Source organism: Ilyonectria robusta, assembly GCF_021365365.1.
Source record: "Ilyonectria robusta strain PMI_751 chromosome Unknown BGZ61scaffold_124, whole genome shotgun sequence".
In the NCBI taxonomy this organism is placed as follows: Eukaryota; Fungi; Ascomycota; class Sordariomycetes; order Hypocreales; family Nectriaceae; genus Ilyonectria; species Ilyonectria robusta.
The window spans coordinates 12,105-29,557 of NW_025764558.1; the positions used below are offsets into that span (position 1 = coordinate 12,105).

General features: G+C 49.9%; 6 protein-coding genes across 6 annotated transcripts; 3 read left to right on the forward strand and 3 right to left on the reverse strand.

The window, feature by feature from the left end:
- Positions 1-262: 262 nt before the first annotated feature.
- BGZ61DRAFT_406796 (bacterial alpha-L-rhamnosidase-domain-containing protein) lies at positions 263-2,688 on the reverse strand (the record flags this gene model as incomplete). Its single annotated transcript, XM_046243168.1, has 2 exons — positions 1,087-2,688; positions 263-1,028 (listed from the first exon to the last, which is right to left on the reverse strand). Coding segments are annotated over exons 1-2 (2,229 nt in total), but the record flags the coding sequence as incomplete, so codon positions are not given.
- Positions 2,689-4,405: 1,717 nt separating this feature from the next.
- On the forward strand, positions 4,406-6,500 carry BGZ61DRAFT_488062 (uncharacterized protein; the record flags this gene model as incomplete). Its single annotated transcript, XM_046250065.1, has 2 exons — positions 4,406-4,434; positions 4,487-6,500. The coding sequence occupies 2 exons, from the start codon at positions 4,406-4,408 to the stop codon at positions 6,498-6,500; spliced, it is 2,043 nt and encodes a 680-aa protein (XP_046093118.1).
- A 441-nt stretch (positions 6,501-6,941) lies between these two features.
- On the reverse strand, positions 6,942-8,426 carry BGZ61DRAFT_488063 (uncharacterized protein; the record flags this gene model as incomplete). Its single annotated transcript, XM_046250066.1, has 1 exon — positions 6,942-8,426. The coding sequence occupies one exon, from the start codon at positions 8,424-8,426 to the stop codon at positions 6,942-6,944; it is 1,485 nt and encodes a 494-aa protein (XP_046093119.1).
- Positions 8,427-9,533: 1,107 nt separating this feature from the next.
- Positions 9,534-10,967, forward strand: BGZ61DRAFT_376379 (glycosyl hydrolase; the record flags this gene model as incomplete). The annotated part of the gene is made up of 4 exons (XM_046242497.1): positions 9,534-9,567; positions 9,633-10,075; positions 10,127-10,271; positions 10,324-10,967. 4 exons carry the CDS (start codon positions 9,534-9,536, stop codon positions 10,965-10,967), a joined length of 1,266 nt encoding a protein of 421 aa, XP_046093120.1.
- A 1,230-nt stretch (positions 10,968-12,197) lies between these two features.
- BGZ61DRAFT_376381 (general substrate transporter) lies at positions 12,198-14,041 on the forward strand (the record flags this gene model as incomplete). Its single annotated transcript, XM_046242498.1, has 4 exons — positions 12,198-12,442; positions 12,520-13,547; positions 13,609-13,861; positions 13,924-14,041. 4 exons carry the CDS (start codon positions 12,198-12,200, stop codon positions 14,039-14,041), a joined length of 1,644 nt encoding a protein of 547 aa, XP_046093121.1.
- An 800-nt stretch (positions 14,042-14,841) lies between these two features.
- Positions 14,842-16,316, reverse strand: BGZ61DRAFT_469736 (uncharacterized protein). The gene is made up of 2 exons (XM_046247993.1): positions 16,089-16,316; positions 14,842-16,036 (listed from the first exon to the last, which is right to left on the reverse strand). Exons 1-2 carry the CDS (start codon positions 16,170-16,172, stop codon positions 14,861-14,863), a joined length of 1,260 nt encoding a protein of 419 aa, XP_046093122.1. The 5' UTR covers positions 16,173-16,316; the 3' UTR covers positions 14,842-14,860.
- Positions 16,317-17,453: the final 1,137 nt, after the last annotated feature.

A 17,453-nucleotide genomic window follows, 5' to 3' on the forward strand; every position in this document is an offset into this window, starting at 1 on the left:
ACACAACAACATTACACTTCTTTCAAGTATCAAGTGTTGACATGGAATATTTCAAAGCTTTTAATACCACTCGCGGGGCTAAATCTGCATCTGCTCATTGAAATCTCTCAAGGGGCTGTCTTGGGCTCAGATGTAGGACCTACATCTGGAAAAGCTTGAATCGCTAGAACAGGCCAATCTTGAGCGTAAAGCTCGCAAGAAAAGGACCATTTCCCAGCCTTAACGATCCTTACTTCGTCTTTACCATCTGGCAAAACAACTTCGGCTTCTGTCATAACTGGAACAACAATCTCCATAAAGAACTTGCCCTCCTCCACCCTCCACTCTATAGACGCCAACCCATAAGGTGTCTTTTGATACGCATTCGCAAATTGTATATCACCACCGGGCTGTGGTGCAAACTGGATTCTTGTCCAACCTGGTTCAAGACATTTCACGCCCCCTAGACGCTCATATAAAAACGTTATCACGGAGCCGAAGCAATAGTGATTGAAGGATGTCATTTCACCGGGGTTTATGTCGCCATTGGGTAGCATGCTATCCCAACGCTCCCACATGGTTGTTGCACCTGACTTAACAGTGTATAGCCATGAGGGACATTCTTGGCAGAGCAGTATAGCGTATGCTACTTGTACATGCCCAGTACGGATAAGAGCCTCGCATAAGAATGGCGTTCCCGCAAAGCCTGTCCCGATCTTGAACTGGTTTCTCCTCATGATGGTAGCCAGACGCTGACCTGCATAAGACAGTTGATCATCGGACACCAGCTCGAAGCAGATTGCCAAAGCATAAGCTGTCTGAGAATCTGAGCTGATGCGGCCTCTTGGTGACACGTATTCTTCCAGGAACTCTTGACGGCAGTCGACTGCCGCTAGAGCATAGTATCGAGCATCTTGTTGCTTGTTCAGTGCAGTTGTAACACGAGCTATCAAATCTAATGAACGAGTGAGAAACGCATCTGCCACTAGAATGGGGTCTGTAGACCCGTCCATTGGCTGTTCTGGTGGTGCCGTTGGGTCTAGCCAATCCTATAAAGTGTTAGATAACAAGCAGCCACTGACAGAATCCAGTCATGGCATCACTTACACCCAGTTGAAATGAGTCCCTGGCCCATAACCTCCTCTGGCCTTTATCATCCCGCGGTATAGATTCGATCCACCTCTTCATACTGTCATAGTTGTCACTGAGGATCTGCATGTCACCAGACGCCATGTAGAGAGCCCATGGTACTAGTATAACCACATCATGCCAAATCGCGACAGGCAGTGGAAGGTTCCAGATTCCAAGATCCTCACCAAATATGTTGGGTGTGACATATGCTGGGATACCTTTTCGGCAATCTTGATCATATCTCACATCCACCATCCAGTCTTCCAGGAAGCCGTGACAGTCAAATAGCTTCACGGCAGCCGGAGCAAATTGAGCAATGTCTCCAGTCCACCCCAGACGCTCATCTCTCTGGGGACAATCTGCAGGGATGGAAAGAAAGTTTCCTTTCGTACTCCAGCGTGCATTGCTGAAGAGCTTGTTGAGGTTCTCATTGGAACATGAGAAGTCTCCCACGGGTCGCATGTCAGTATGGCACACAACAGCCTCGACTGAATCGAGAAGAGTACTGTCATCTGCCATACCATCGATCTGACAGTACCGAAAGCCATGAAAAGTGAGCTTGGGCTCCCACGAATGAGCAGATGCGTCGCCGTCACAAATATACACATCAGTCGCTTCGCAAAAGCGGAGGGGTCGAAGGCCAAGTTCACCATGTTCAAGAACCTCGGCATGATGAAGCTCAACTTTGTGGTGTTTTGGCCCCTTGATTCCCTTGATCCGTACATATCCGACAAGATTCTGGCCAAAATCAACGACCGTCTTGTTCGAGGGCGTGGTTATGAGTTTAACGGGACGGATGGTTTCTACTCGGCGAACAGGTTCCGAGCAACCGGAAACAAATCCAACAGATGCAGGCAAAGGATCAAGTACAGTAACTGATTCCCAACCTGCATCAACCGAGTGGCTCGCACTAGACCAATGTCGGATCGCGAGGTTGGCGTCGTACTTTTCTCCGTCATACAGCTCGGCTTTGGTTGCAGGTCCCGGTATCGAGTTCCAGCTCGAGTCTGAAATTACCGACTCTACCGTTCCATCTTCGTATGTTATCTCAAGCTGTGCCATCAAAGTAGAAAAAGGACCCCATCGGTGTTGTCGGCCGCCAAAGAAACCAAGGCGTCCACAGAACCAACCATCAGCAAGACGAAAGCCAAGGCAGTTCTGATCAGAGGATTTGAGTAGGTCAGCTACGTCGTATGTCTGGTACCGGATACGATTATCGTAAACTGTCCATCCAGGGGCTAAGAAGTCATCACTGACGCGATGGCCGTTCAGCTCTGCTTCATAAACACCTTGGACCACGACGTATAATCTTGCCCTAGTGATTGGGCAGGACCTGGTTCCGAAAGCTTTACAAAGCAGTTGCTCTCGCCGAGACGAGCTGCTTCCGTGGACAAGCTGGGTCGAGCTAATCCTTTGGCAAGCCCAGTTCTCTCTCGTCATCAGTCCAGTTTCGTAGAACGCCCCCTGGCTCCAAGAGGTAACGTTCTGGCCGTCAAAGGCTCTTATACGTATAGAGATCCTTTGCCGGGGTTTTAGAGAATCCTTGTCGGGCCACGGCACCAACTGTGAAGAGCTCGACTCTATTTTGAAACAGGTCTGCCGATTCTGAGTGATGGCGACATCATTTTGGGTAGTTGACGTTGGGGGATGTTGAGTAATTTCAATTTCATACGCAGTCTGTATGAAGGTGTTCTCAGTAACCAAGGTCCATGATATTCTTGGTCTAGGATCATCCAGACCAAGACTGTACTGAGGTTGGTGGTGCTGAAAATGAACGTTCGCGACCTGGACATCTACCAACACCATGATGAAATTGGTTTTGGTATGCTGAAAGAGGTAGAAAAATGGCTTGACTGTGGAGAAGGAAGGTTGAAAGCTGGCTCAGGGATTGCATTCGGCGCAAGCTCGGCGTTTAAATACCGCTCTGCTCTGCGCCACGGTTATTCCCGGTGGATTACTCTTCCGAAATGATGTACCGAGTGGCGGATACAACCGTACAGCCGGGTCCCTTGATGTTACAAACGTGAAAAAGATTCTACGTGGGCCGTTCCATTGGAAATAACTGCAAGCCGAGCAGTTACCCGAACGCTGTCGCCTACCAACTCAGAAAAGAAGATTACAGTATTAGATGGAATTATCAGGACGTATGCTGCACGCATGTCGCAGGCTCGTTTACAACCATCCCTGTTGGCAGATGATGCTTAGGCAGGCGAGTGGCTGTATCTCGTCAAAAACCCTCCTCAATCAACTGAGTTACTGAAAGACGTTTTCTAATCATAGACTAGACTGTGTTCTCCACCACTCCGTGATGTGCGGGGTGTTAGGTGACTTGGGAGATGCAGGGTGGAACTCAATCAGGCATAATTTGACAGCAACACCCAGTGGAAACTCCACATGCCCTATATGGCAAGCCAAAGCGCTCTGAAATGGTCAAGGGTAGTCTACTAGCCTCGCAAGAGGCCGTGGAAATGGCCAATACTTGTCTCGATCATGAGTCTATTTGCAATGATCCGCTTCCTCTCGGTATCACTTTGTAGCGAGATGCTGCTTTAGTGTTTCTAAAAGGTATAGCCAGTGGGCTAGCAACATTTCGTCCCCTTGAACAAAGTCATCTGACGTCTAAGTGTCGGTCTAATCGAGACCGAGTGTGGTTTGCCCCGGATCTTTCGGATCAACCTCACACTACGGGGACATCGATGCCTGCGGTCTGACTGCAGGACGTAGAGTTAAAAGCCTTGGCTCCGCGCTGTAGTGGATTACGCTAGCATGCCCCGCATCGTGATTGTGGGGGATGACGGGATGTGACTAGCTACCTAGAGTTAAACTTTGCGTCGGTTGCTTAACACAGCAGGGGCGTCCGTTTAGATATAATTTGACCTTAATGATCAGGCAATATACCCTTGTTCCCCCAGTTTACCCCATGATTCCTGTTACTAGCTTATTCCGTCCATTCGCACATATCAATTCACATCATTTACCCTCAAGCTAGGTCTAGACCATGATCCTTTCATATTTTACCATGAACAAAAGGAGAATAAGCTGAGCTTGGCTTAGGACGGCATCGAAATGGTTGCACGTAGAGCGGTAGGGATCAGTAGTGAGAATCTCATGCCTTTATTGTAAGTTTAGAACAGTGACCCTGGTCTTGATGGAGGGAACACACGTCAAATAATAATATAAAGGCTTGGAAGCTCTATTGGAAAGGAAGCTCATCTCGTTTGAATCATACGCTCCATTGCCACCAGCTCTACCCTTGGCGAGACCTTTATCGGTCCACTCTAGTTATCTTGCAACAATGTTCCCATTCACTGCAAGGCAAGCCTGGTAAGTAAGTTCTTACACTTTATCTTAATGTATAAGCTCACTGGGAATCAAGGTCATGCTTTTGTGCCACCACTGCCTTTGCTGCCACTGTCGAGGCTATAACGTCTCCTATCGTAGCCAAGGGCCCTGCATGTGCTACCAACAATGGAGCCGTCCAAGTCACGGCTGACTGCGTTGATTCCACTTATAACACAGCCATCATTGACGCTGAGCAAGACTTCGCTACTCCCATCGCACACCGGAGGGTCTCAGGGCACTTCAGTGAAACCAATATCGACTTCAATATCTACCTTCCAAAGTCTGGGTGGGATGGAAGGTTTTTTCAGCTGGTCTACCCTCTGCAGAACTCGACTGCTGAAAACCACGAGATTGGCTTCGGTGCCGACAGCGGCGGGTATACTAACCATGTAGCTGGAGGTGGAGGCTATCGTGCTGATGCTGCCGTGGCCAAGTTGTCGCGAACTATTGCTGCTAGGTATTATCAGTCTGATCGAAAGATCTATGGCTACGTCTATGGCGCCAGCGGTGGCTCCATGGTTACCGTTGGGGCTGTTGAGAATACCTTCGACGTTTGGCAAGGTGCTATTCCTATTGTCCAGGCTATTACTGTCTCCAACCCAAACAACTTTTGCATCCGTGCAATGGCAAGTCTCGTCCTAGAGTCGCAAAAAGAGAAGATCCGAGACTCGATCTGCCCTGGAGGGGATGGCGACCCTTTTAGTCACTTGAATGCACTTGGAAAGAAGGTCCTCACTGAGGTCACTGAGCTTGGCCTCGTACTCGAATCATTCGAGGATTGGGAGGGCCTCGCTGGGAACAGGACAAGCTTCCTACGGACTTTCCGAGTTCTGGTCCCTCCCACGATTGCCGCCTTCGATCCGACCTATGTCAACGACTTTTGGACAAAGGATGGATATCTTGGAACTGAAAAGTCCGACCTCGGTGACTTTTACCGCAAGGCTGCGGTCGAATTCAACACGGCAGTCAAGTCGGTTCTGATTGATTCAGCGAAAGTCCCTGTCGCTTTTACTCTCGCCAAAGCTCCTTCAACCCTACCGGCATACGGGCTTCAGGCCACTATCAAGTCGGGGGATGGTAAATCGGCTCTCGGACAGTTCACCATACAAATTGCAAAGGGCTCTCAGACTGCTGAGATCGACCCCGGTCAGAACACAACTGTTCTTGCCATGATCTCCAAGGGTTCTCGGATCCAGGTTGACAACCGGGCATGGTTAGCAGGTTCTGCATACCATAGATACCAAGTTCCCACTCAGTCAGACCTCTACGGATATGATTATCTTCGCAAGGCCGATGGAACACCCAAGTACCCCCAGCGTAACGTACTGATCGGTCCTACTATCGCTCGTGCTGCTACTGGTGGGGCCACCTATACTGGCAATATCACTAGCAAGGTGATGATTATGGATTCGCTAAAGGACTTTGATGCATTCCCATGGCACGCCGATTGGTACAGGACAGAAGTCAAGGAAGCCCTCGGTGATCGATTCGGGCAGAATTTTAGACTGTACTATACTGCAAATGCCGATCACTACCTGGAGCCGGTGCCCCAGGATCAGCTGACCCGGATCGTCTCCTACCATCCCGCCTACGAACAGCATCTCAGAGACTTGAGTGCTTGGGTTGAGAAGGGGAAACAGCCACCTGCTGAAACATCATACTCTGTCGGCCATGGACAGGTCAAGGTTCCTGCCAGCGCGGCCCAACGCAAGGGCATTCAGCCCATCGTGGACCTGACGGTGAGTGGCAAGACACAAATAATCACCAATGCGAGACAAGCCGTGTCCTTCAAGGCTCACATCGAAGTTCCTCCGGGCACTGGGTCTGTTACGTCTGTCGAATGGGATTTTGAAGGAACTGGGGATTTTGAAGCAGCTGGAAGCTTTAAGAAGGGCAAAGCTGTCTTGGATGTGACGGCTTCTCGATCGTACCAAACGCGAGGCACTTATTTTGCCGCTGTTCGTGTCACTTCCAACCGTAATGGAGATGCCAATGCGGCTTATGCTCAGGTTGCCAACCTTGGTCGTGTTAGGGTAGTTGTAAATTAGTTCCAATATACTCGGTTACAGACTGTTGCAGTCTACTAATACTTTCTTTCCTACATGAATTCTTGTGAAACCTCCATTATTATGTATATTTACCGTATATTTCCACGAAGTCCATTGACTATTGCATAAGGGGCTGTCCCATTGTCAACTGGGGCTGATTCTATCCAATCCAATTGGGTATATTAGAAAGGAACGTAAAATATTAGACCGCCTCTGCCATATAATGCCTTAATGTTAATTAGTGCCTTGGTCGATAATGTCAAGCTGTTAGACCTAACGCCAGCATCGATGAATGTCGTGGAAATATACGGTACATGAGAGTCTTTCAATGGCTTGCTTTCTTTCAATTTTTTTACTCCTTTCTAACAACCGTTTTGTTATAATTCGTAGGAGCATCATAAAGCACAGAAGAGTAGCTATATACTGATAAAATGCTACTATCTATTTCAGCAGCTCCATCCACTCCGCAGTTGTTGCGACCACAGTCCCCCTACTACCACGTAAAGCCTTGTTTGTAGTTTGTATGACGACTCGTTTGTAGGTCGTCATACTGGGCTCTCCGTTATCCCGCACCTCGAGGACGATATGGTACTCAAGGCCCTTGGCCATTGCCTGGCCGCTAATCGGCTCTTGAGCGGACACTTCGGGGCCCGGAACTTGCACTTCAACCTGATCCCCACGACCTTTCAAGTCGACAGTAATGATGTCAAGGTCTGGATGAAGACCAACAGGCCATCCTTGTACAGCGGTTGGTTCCTTGTACTGAAACCAGTTAAAGGTGATGTCTTGTCCATCTGGGTCGTAACTTCTGGAAGCATCGAGGAGAAGCTTCTCGCCAGCCTCTACCTCTATCAGGACAGGCTCGGGACCACCGGTGCTGTCGTTGACAAAGACAACAGGTGCATGGTTAGTCTTGGAAGGATCATCAGTGAGTGTCCACCGCATACGCGCTGCAAAGTCATTCTGGAAGGCACGTCGCCAGCGCCAAATGGTGGCGAAATTGCTGGTATAAGTCCGCCCATCCATGCCTACTACATCATCGACGGCATCGACAAAATGATTGCCCGTCATGGACGGGTCAAAGTAGCTATACCGGCCGCCCCAGCTGCCCCAGTGAGGATGCTCCGGAGACCCCAGGCCGTTTTGGATGAGATAGAGGAATGTCGGGGTGTCACCTTCGACGAGGAACTTGAAGTCGGGGTACTTGGCACCCAGTGGCCCGATCTGGATATTCTCCTTTATCCACTCCTTTGTAAATTGGCTAGGGTTAGCACCGCCGACGTCGGTCGGGCCTGAGATGCCTGTCCACGCTGCGACATTATACTGGCACCAGCCATGGATAGAGCAGATGTAGAAGATATCCGGATATGTGACTCTGATCCAGGCACCAGTATCGTCCTGGTCAGAGATGGCATACACTCTGATCTTGGATCTGAATTGAGCAAATGCCGAATCATTTCTGGTCTTCTCAACGTGTGAGAGAGCCTGGGCAAGTGGATTGGCGCCGCCCCAGAGAAGAACCCAAAGAGGCTCCTCGGACTCATCAACACGAGCAATGATGAGCTCGGAGCCGCTACTCAGTGGAGTGAAAGGCTCGAGGGCGATTTTTCCGTACACCGGGGGGCCGACCTTAATCATATCCCGAAGGCTTTGTGCGCTCGGGTACTGGTTGTCGGGGTGAGCATGGGCGTTGAGGTTGTCGACGACCTCGTCATAGCCGTCGATGATGCTCTCAATCTCTTGCGGAGCTACACGGGACCTCATGTGCGTGGATGTACAGGCCACAAGACCGCGCGTGTCAAACTCATTGCTGTAGAGTAGGTAGCGCACAAGTGATTCCGAGTCGTCGGGTTCGTTGGTTACGTCGGTCAAGATCAAGACTCTGGGCTTGCCTTTGCAGGCCCGCAGCTGGTTTTGGAACACCATGATAGAGAAAGTGTGTATTCGATTGGCGTGCCTGGAGGACAAGCAACCAGAGTTCCTGGACAGCTCTAAATATCTACTACGTAGTACGCTTGTGCAATGAAGCTCCTGCAGGTGCGTAAAACTGCCTTTTCGGGCCGCTCGGTGTTTCGCTCATCAACTTCCCCGATTTTATGCTTTTGCTGCGCATGGATTGTTGGACGAAGCTAACGTGGCCCGCCAAAGTGCAAATCAGGTCAAGTACAGGGTTGCGGGTGTATTTACTAGATGTCTGCATAGAGAAGGCCAGTTTGTACTGCCTTTGGGCTGCCGAAGGACCGCATGGATGTTTGTTCCCCTCAATACAGCGGTGGGTGTGTCGACGATCAAGGGTTTACCACGCGCTATCCGTAGTACAGCCCATAAGTGCGTAAACTAAGCTAGCTGTGTGTGCTGAGCCGCTCAAGGATCTGTCCAATCGGCGATTTGTCGTTCCCTGAGCCTCCACCTTCTACGGAGTATAATGAGCGTGAACCTAACCGAGAAGAAAACGACGTACGGATACCCCCTGCGAAAACCCATCCTGACCCCCTTTATCTACCCTTGACTTGCAAACGCTGGTGCAATCTACAGTATATCCGTAAGTTGACAGAAGTTTAAGCTGGACAAGGCACGGTAACCCCGCAATCAACATGCAAAGACGGCAAGGGTTACCACAATATCAGCCGACCGAACTCGGCTCATCATGGAGCGAATGTTTTCCAAGCTAAAAGCTAGGCCCACAAGCAACCTCTATAGTCTATATACCAAAACTGATCGTGTCGGGTGATTCAGACCAGGAATGGCCCCCCAGCGCCTTTCGCCTGAGAGTAAGATCGCAGCTCCAGTGAGTAATGTTGCACTCAACCCCGCAGAGGGGAGGATCTTTTTACCCCATTTTTACCAGTAAAACTTCAGTCGCCCGGTGTCGTGCACACACAAACTTTCCACACCAAGAGTTCTCGACAGGGATTGAGAATTGCATGTGACTTTTCTTTCTATTTATTCAGCTTAACTCTTGCACCTATCCGTTTCGGAATCAGATACCTTTTATCCAGTGAAGGCTGCCCACTAAGGCTAAGAGTGGCAAAAATGGCACAACAAAGCCATCTCCAAATTTTTCCTGGTAGGTCCCCTAGCCATAGTCACTGTCTTGTAAGACACCGAATCGCTCACCTAGGCTATCCATAGGCACTACCTGGACTGCCGATAATGGCCAGCACATTCAGGCTCATGGCGGAGGAATCATCAAAGTAGGCGAGCGATATTATTGGCATGGTGAAGACAAAACAGAGGGCACCAATTTCCGAAACATCAACTGCTATAGCAGCAATGATCTCGTGGATTGGCACTACGAGGGTGCCGCCTTAACTCGTCAAGAGTCGGGCGATCTCGGCCCAGAAAGGGTCGTAGAGAGACCCAAAGTCATCTTTAACAACTCCACCAGCAAGTACGTTATGTGGATGCACATTGATGACCCTGTATATTCCCACGCGCTTGTCGGAGTAGCAACAGGTGACACTGTGAATGGACGATTTTCGTACCATGGGAGCTTCCGGCCTATGGGATGTGCATCTCGAGATATGGGGGTTTTTGTCGACGATGATGATAAGGCCTATTTGATGAGTGAGGATGTAGGTTATGCACACAGTCTTGAAAACACAAGATGCTTACTGGATACGCAGCGCAAACATGGACTCCGTATTTTCGAGTTGTCGCAAGACTATCTATCGGTAGATAAACTCGTCCATTTATTCCCTGAAAACTTCGAGAGCCCAGCCATGATCAAGCAGAATGGATTGTACTACTTGTTCGGTTCGCAACTGACGTGTAAGCGCTCCCACTGACTATTTTAACGGGTTCTTCCCTAATCGTTTTACAGACTGGTATGCGAATGACAATAAATACACGACTTCAACATCCTTGTCGGGCCCTTGGTCACCATGGGAGCCCTTTGCCGACGTCGGGACCAACACCTACGACTCGCAAGTCACATCTGTCTTGCCCACGGGTTCTAGGACACTCTACTTGGGGGACCGATGGGAATTTCCACCGCTCCCGCGTAGCACGTACGTATGGCTACCGCTCAATATCGATGGCCCCAAGGTCACAATGCCTCCCGCCACAAGCTTTGTCCTTGACCAACAAGATGGAGCGGCGAGGACGCGTGTCACGAACAAGATGTTGAAGCGGTCTAAGAACGGTGAAGACGGCCGCAACACAGATGGAGATAAACAGAGATTGGCCAACTTTGAGTTCGAGACAAGCATGGAAAGTGGCGCAACTACCCTGGTCTTTCAGTATACAACTGAAGGTGACAAGGAGCAAAGCGTTCTCGTGATGATCGATGACGATTTCAAACAACAGGTGGCCTTCCTTGCAAGTCCAGGGCCTGACAAAGTCGCTTTGAGTACGGTTCATGTGATGAAAGGGTTCTCAAAGGGAACACATTCTGTTACGGTAGTGGGCTCTAGCGGTCAAGGAACAGATCTTCGTATTGATGGACTCATCATCCCAAGTATTTAGCATTTGGCAATAAAACAAAGGTTACCCACGACCACATAATCGGACATGTTTATGCTAATCGTGCAGTTGTGCCTATTGTCGATAATGATCGCTTGAGGCTTCTAGAAATTCGCATATTTGCCAATTCGTTGCCATTTAAATTGACAGAAATTATCACCGACCGAAACGTACCCCTAGAACCAACTGTACGCGCTTTTCAGTGAGTAACTCATAGGGTCGCTTCCGTAAGTCCTCCAGCTGGTGGCAAGATTCACGCCGCCCTTACTCTGAGCATGGCTGAAGCGTGGCGAATCACGCGAAATTGGCCGTCCGGGCAATGCCGAGTGAAGGTATCTCAGACACGACGCGAAAGTCTGGTCCGATCAGATGAGGTCTGGAACACTCTTGCTAGAAGTTTGCAATTTTCTTGTCAAAGCGCTCATGTTGACAGACCTGGGTCTGGGTCAAGGCGAAAGAATGAGAGACAGGATCAAGGAGCGGTGGTTGGTTGGGTGGTAGTGGTACAGACGCGGTTCTATACTATCGAAAACTTGCTGTCCATGTGCACTGACTGCTAGGCTGCCGTCTAGACTCATCTACTGCTCTCCACGAGACAGCATGGGTTTGGCATTTCGTGGCATCAGACACCGAGAATTGAGGGTGAGCTTTTCGTGGTATCAAATACCGAGAATTGAGGGTGACTAGCAGTAAAGCGAAGCGAAGCATCTCTCGCGGTTTAGGGAACGCCACTGCACACAGACCCATCACATTTAGCCGGTTGGGGGGCAAGTGTAACCGCCTGTAGGGTTCTGTCTGTCAGAGCCTTGTTGGGCAAGGGGGGTTAAGCATTTCCGTTGGCACCGAGTAATGTACGGATACAAGGTGACCCAGGGCCTAGGCTTGCCTCCTGCACTACCCCATACCCTGTACCCCGTCTTCCAATCCAAGCGCTAACCCGCATCACACCCCCCATACCCCAGCTTAGTATCCGCCGTACTGTACCACCCCGCTCGTCAACCATTGTGGCGAATTCCCAGAACCTGAATCCATCGCCTCTAGAGCAGCCGCACACTCGGGCCATGCATGCATGGGCTTCTTCTGATGATTTAAAGACCCACGCTGCTCTCTGGTAAATAAATCTCTTATTGCTTCAGAGTCCAAGCAAGCTCATGCTTTAGCATCAAAGAGCTCGAGCATCCTTTTCTTTTCTTTCGTTGCACTCAATCGCCTCCCAAACTGCCCATCGTCATTATGGCTCTGATGTCAAGTGCTGAGAAAGACGTCAGCAGGCCCGGCGACGCTGTCGAGCATCATGAAGTTGCTGGAGATGGTCTCCAGGCCCCCAAGGAGCTTACTTCAGAGGCTGCTGCCAGGGGACAAGGCATCTCTGGATATGAGGAGCTGACGCCTTGGGAAACTATCAAAAAGTTCAAGATGAACGCTGCTGTTTGTCTTGCCGTCACCTTCAGTGCAGCTACGGATGGCTACCAGATCGGGTATGTGTTCCATATCACTCCTACCTTTGCTCGCCTTGGTGCTCTTGGAAACAGCCACTAATGCTAGACTCGCCCAGACTCATTGGAAACATCATTGCAAACTCGGGTTTCGTCGAGCAGTTCGGTACTCAGCACACCGAGGAGGGTGTTGTCCTGGCGTCGTCTATTTTGAGTGCGTGGAACTCTATCGGATCCGGCGGTCAAGTCGTCGGAATGGTAACCTTGCCTTTCCTCTCGGACAGGTTTGGCAGGAAAGCAGCCATGTACTGGTTATGGTTCCTTCTCGCCATCAGCGTCATGCTCGAGTGTGTTGCCAAAGAATGGAGGCTCTGGTTGGTTGCAAAGCTCTTTGGAGGTATTGGTGTTGGCTGTCTGCAGTCGACAATCCCAACCTACGTCTCTGAGGTGGCACCTCCCCGCGTACGAGGTGTCTTTCTCATGTGCTACAGTCTCTGGTGGCTCATCGGACAGTTCTTCGCTCCAGTTGCTCTCCAGGTCATGCACGCCCAAGACCCAACTAATTATCTCACCCCGGTCTATACTCAGTGGTCTCAGATTGGGCTGATGCTCATCATCTACCTCCTGCTGCCCGAGTCCCCCGCTTGGTGTGTTTCTCGAGGCAAAAACGATCGGGCCAGAAAGTCACTCCGGGTCTTGTACCGCGGTGTGGAAGGCTTCGACGTGGACCATCACATTAGCCTTATCCAGATCAACCTTGAGCACGAACGCGCCATTGCCCAAGAGCAGAAAAATGAGAAGTGGTACTCTATCTTCAAGGGGCGCGACGGCCTTCGAACACTCATCTCGTGCTGGACTCTTATGACACAGCAGTTTATCGGTCTTGGCATCTTCTTCGGCTACGCTACCTACTTCTTCCAGCAGGCCGGACTTAAGGACCCCTTCAAGATCACCTGCATTACATCGGGCATCAATATCTTCTTTAGCTTTGTGGTTATCTATGTGTCGGATATCTTTGGTCGCCGATGGCTCGCTTGTTATGGAACAACTATTTGCTGGGCATGCTGTATCGTTGTGGGTATCCTCGGAGTCGCGCCCGAGACTAACGCAACCAACTATGTCTTTGTTCTCTTTGCTTGCATCTGGAGTGAGTTTCCTCGCAAACTAGCAAAACTTGATGTTGTGGTAAACTGACTTTTCCTACCTAGATATCGGTCTGGTGGCTAACGGAGCTACTGGTTGGGGTTTCATTGGTGAGATCTCTTCCCAGAGACTTCGACCTTACACTGCCGGATTTGCTGCTGCTTCTACCTGCGTCGTGGGAATTATCCTCGGTGTCCTGATTCCCTACATGATCAACGCCCACGAGTGGAACTGGGGTCTCAAGACTAGTTGGTTCTTCGCCGGTCTAGGCGCACCATTCACATTGGCCATGTGGTTCCTGATCCCCGAGACATCTGGGTATGTTGATCTGACACTACTTCTAATAATAATGACTTTGATACTGACTGACCTTTTACTAGTCGAACTGCCGCGGAACTCGACGAGCTCTTTGAGCGTAAAATCAAGCCGTATAGGTTCCACAAGACCACAACTACCACCCAGCGCATTCTTCAGGTTAACAAAGAAGAGGAGGCGTAATGGGAGTGTGTATGGCTTGAATCCGATGGGAACATGTCGGGCATTTCGGTCTGACACCACCCTAAACCTCTCGGCCAGAAGTCACGCTGTCTCTTTCCGTCCTGTTATCTCATCTTTGTTGGCTTTTCTGTTGTGTTATCGATCTTCCGCTGTGGCTGGGCTGGGCTGTAGTCCGAGAGAAATCTTGTGCAGAAACGGTCAAGTCGCTGAGTCCTCTGGTTCATTCCATGTAATGTTTGTCAGTATAGTCCAGCGGAATTGAGACCGCTTACTTAGAGTCGGAATATCACATGTTGGAATTATTAACCAAATTACCTGTTAAATCTCTGCTTATTCATGCCAGTCTTGTAGCTCCGAGTAGGTAGGGCGTCTGGAGACTTCCTTTCTCGCCGTGTGCCTGGATGACAAAATATAAGGTATTGGCCTTGTCAATGTCTCATGGTGATTACCTTACGACTTGATATGTACTATCCCTGGCCATGTCCCGCTTTACTCTTAGAAGTGGTGGGTCTGCCTCCCTTGGGGCTACCAGGAGGATCCAAATCTCTAATCATGACGTGAATAATAAGAGAATACATAATTCTTCCTTATAAAAGGCGTTAGTGTTCCGCCACCATTCGGTGACTTGTGTGACTTTCTTCTCCTAACTCTCAGTACGCTTGCATTCTTGCTTTGTTTCTCACGAGGCACTCTCATAAGGATATTGGCTACGTGGAAACAATGTCAACTTGGTCGAGCCAATCAATATACACTCGGAGTGAGCACTGAGCAGTGCTTGGGAATTTTCCATTACTGAGAAATTGAAAGTACCCGACCAGGTCATATTGATCTCACTGCTTCGGCCGGCCATTGCAAGAAGTGAGCATAGTCATCGGTTATATACATGTTGGATACTCGAATAATATGCTCGGCCCACCCGTGCAGGAACCAAGATCTCTTCATGGTTTTGATCAAAGGGGCGTAATAGGCTAGTAATAGCAATGCCACAGCGTCCTTTTCTTGCAGAAACGCTATAAAATCATCTTCCATCAGGTAAAGCCAGATAAGGACTACTTTGTTGTGCAATGGTGTTTTGACACAGCCCTGCTCGTCACCAAAGGTGGCTTCGTAGACGTCAGCAAGAGTATGCAGAGAGCGCACGTAGACATCATTTCTCGGCGTTGAAGCTGACATAACCAAGTCGCGTAGTCTTGCAACTGGGTCAATCCAGTCAACCAGTATGAAGCCTTCACAGACACAGGTCGGACGAGGGTCGCTGGGCGGCGCGCTATTACTACCGAGAGGCGCTGTAAGTCCGGAGAATAGGACACTTTCGTCGTAGAGCTCCCGTAGAAGTCGTGCGCCATGTGCTAGTGGAAGCCATTTGTGGGACGATGTACCGCCGGCAGAACATACAAATAGATCGTCAGGGCCACTGGGGCCTGCCGCAAATGAACAGAAGCACACAAGGATGGTTGATACGTAGAGACTGCCGCAAGTCGATGTGTTAATGGCGGATAAGGCTTCATTTGCCTGGGTGAGACCGACAGAGAAGTGATGTCTGGCGAGGGTGGCGTAGCGTGCCTTGTTGGGTTCGGTTTCCGACGCTAGAAAAGCCAGGTGATATGCCGCGAGAGAGAGACAGAGACGAAGCAGGTAAGGGTGTGAAATGGCGAGTAGGGTTGCATTTCTCGCCCAGAACTGGACGATCGGGTGGCTAGGATCGTCGGACCCGCCTAGATCTGGCCCAGTGCAAGTGATAAACTGATGCAGCAACTCAGCTTGAGTCATGTTAAGTTCAGCATCCGAAGGAAGCAACGCATGCTCTGAGTCTGGTGCAAGGCCTTGGCTCCAGTCTTTACGCGGCCGGCCTCGCTTACGTCTCGCTGGGGCGACGGGTGTGGGCTCTGTGTGCCCTTCCGCTGGTAATGCGGCTATGTTTTGCCCAATGTCTAAATAACGACAATCCAAGTGAAACCGGCTGCAGTTGGCACACCTGGGCTGAGCCTCGTCACACTGCATGTCTGATGGTGAGTATTGGTATATTTGAACGGACCAAGTGACCAACCTTGACCTTGCGCTGCTTGCAGTTGACGCAACCATTTTTGGACTTTTGGTGAGGCTTTTTCTTGAGCCGCCGACTTGGTAACATTGTGGGAACCGGCGCAATTACAGTAGTGTTAGGTCGCCACCCAAATGTGATGTATCTACTGTGGAGTAATTGAAGATTGTCCAGTCGGCACAAGGGAATATTTATTGATTGTTCGGATCCGCGGTCAAGCTAGGTGGTTATAACTTCCCTGTTAACTTCTCTTCAGCCTTAAAATCCGGGCATATAATCTTGTTTCTGGTGTTACGCTTGGTAACTTTAGGAATGGTCAAAACTGCGGAGTAAGATTATCCCTTTGAGTGGCATAAGCCTCCACCCCCTTGGCTAGCCCCACATCACCCTTGCAATAGCCAAGGTACAAGGAGTGACCTAGAGCGGGATCAAAATCAACACCACACATTTCCTCACACAACGCGTTCTTTACGTTCCCATGGATTCCCAACAGGCCTGCAGCGAGGCAGTCAATGCCTATGATGACAACAGCTTTATACGTATTGATAATAGCCGCCGCGAGCAAGCTGTTGATAACACCTGCCGGCCAATAAGAAAGCCGGTTCCGGACCGCCGTGTCCGTAGGGGCGGTTGGAATGCCCTAGCTTGGGACTTTTTGCTAGAAATAGCCCTTGTGAATAGCTTCCTTTTACAGAAAAGAGGCCAGCCACAATGGAAGCCAAAGGACAGTCAGGTTGAGTGGCGGCAGCAGCTTGTCTACAGCCTTATTAAGACCTATGCCTCAGAGACGCAGTCTCGGAGGAGGTTTCGAACGGGAGTCACGATGGCGTTGTCAGGAGTGTAATGTAGCTATATGTAGAGAGGGGAATTGCTGGTACTTCTGGCACCACCCAGAATAGGAAGGAATTGATGTACCATTGATTTGACGCTCTTTGGTTGGCTAGACCCCCCTGTATGAGGGGGAGGTGGAGGCTTACGCCACTCAAAGGGATGAATCGTGCAGTCCAGTCGGCGACTTCTCGTTTATGTATCTTTGCAACAAGTGGGTACGCTATGCGGAGACTGAATTTTTCAGCTGCATACACTAACCCGAGTCGAGCAAGTGATCGTCCACACATACATGACATAGGCGGGGGACGCTTGTGGACCGAAACAGACTGACAGGTTTGATTGGAGCCTTAAACGCGTATTCACTTTCCTCGACATTTCATCCCGTTGAATTCCTTCTTTGCCACCGTTCTTAACTCAACTCGTAAGAAGTGAAAACACTGGAGAATGTAATAAAATTATCTACCGGTACCCGATTCAATCACTGTACGGCTGAATGTCGCAGCTTTCTACCAACAGCTGGCCTCCAAGACTAATGGTCGC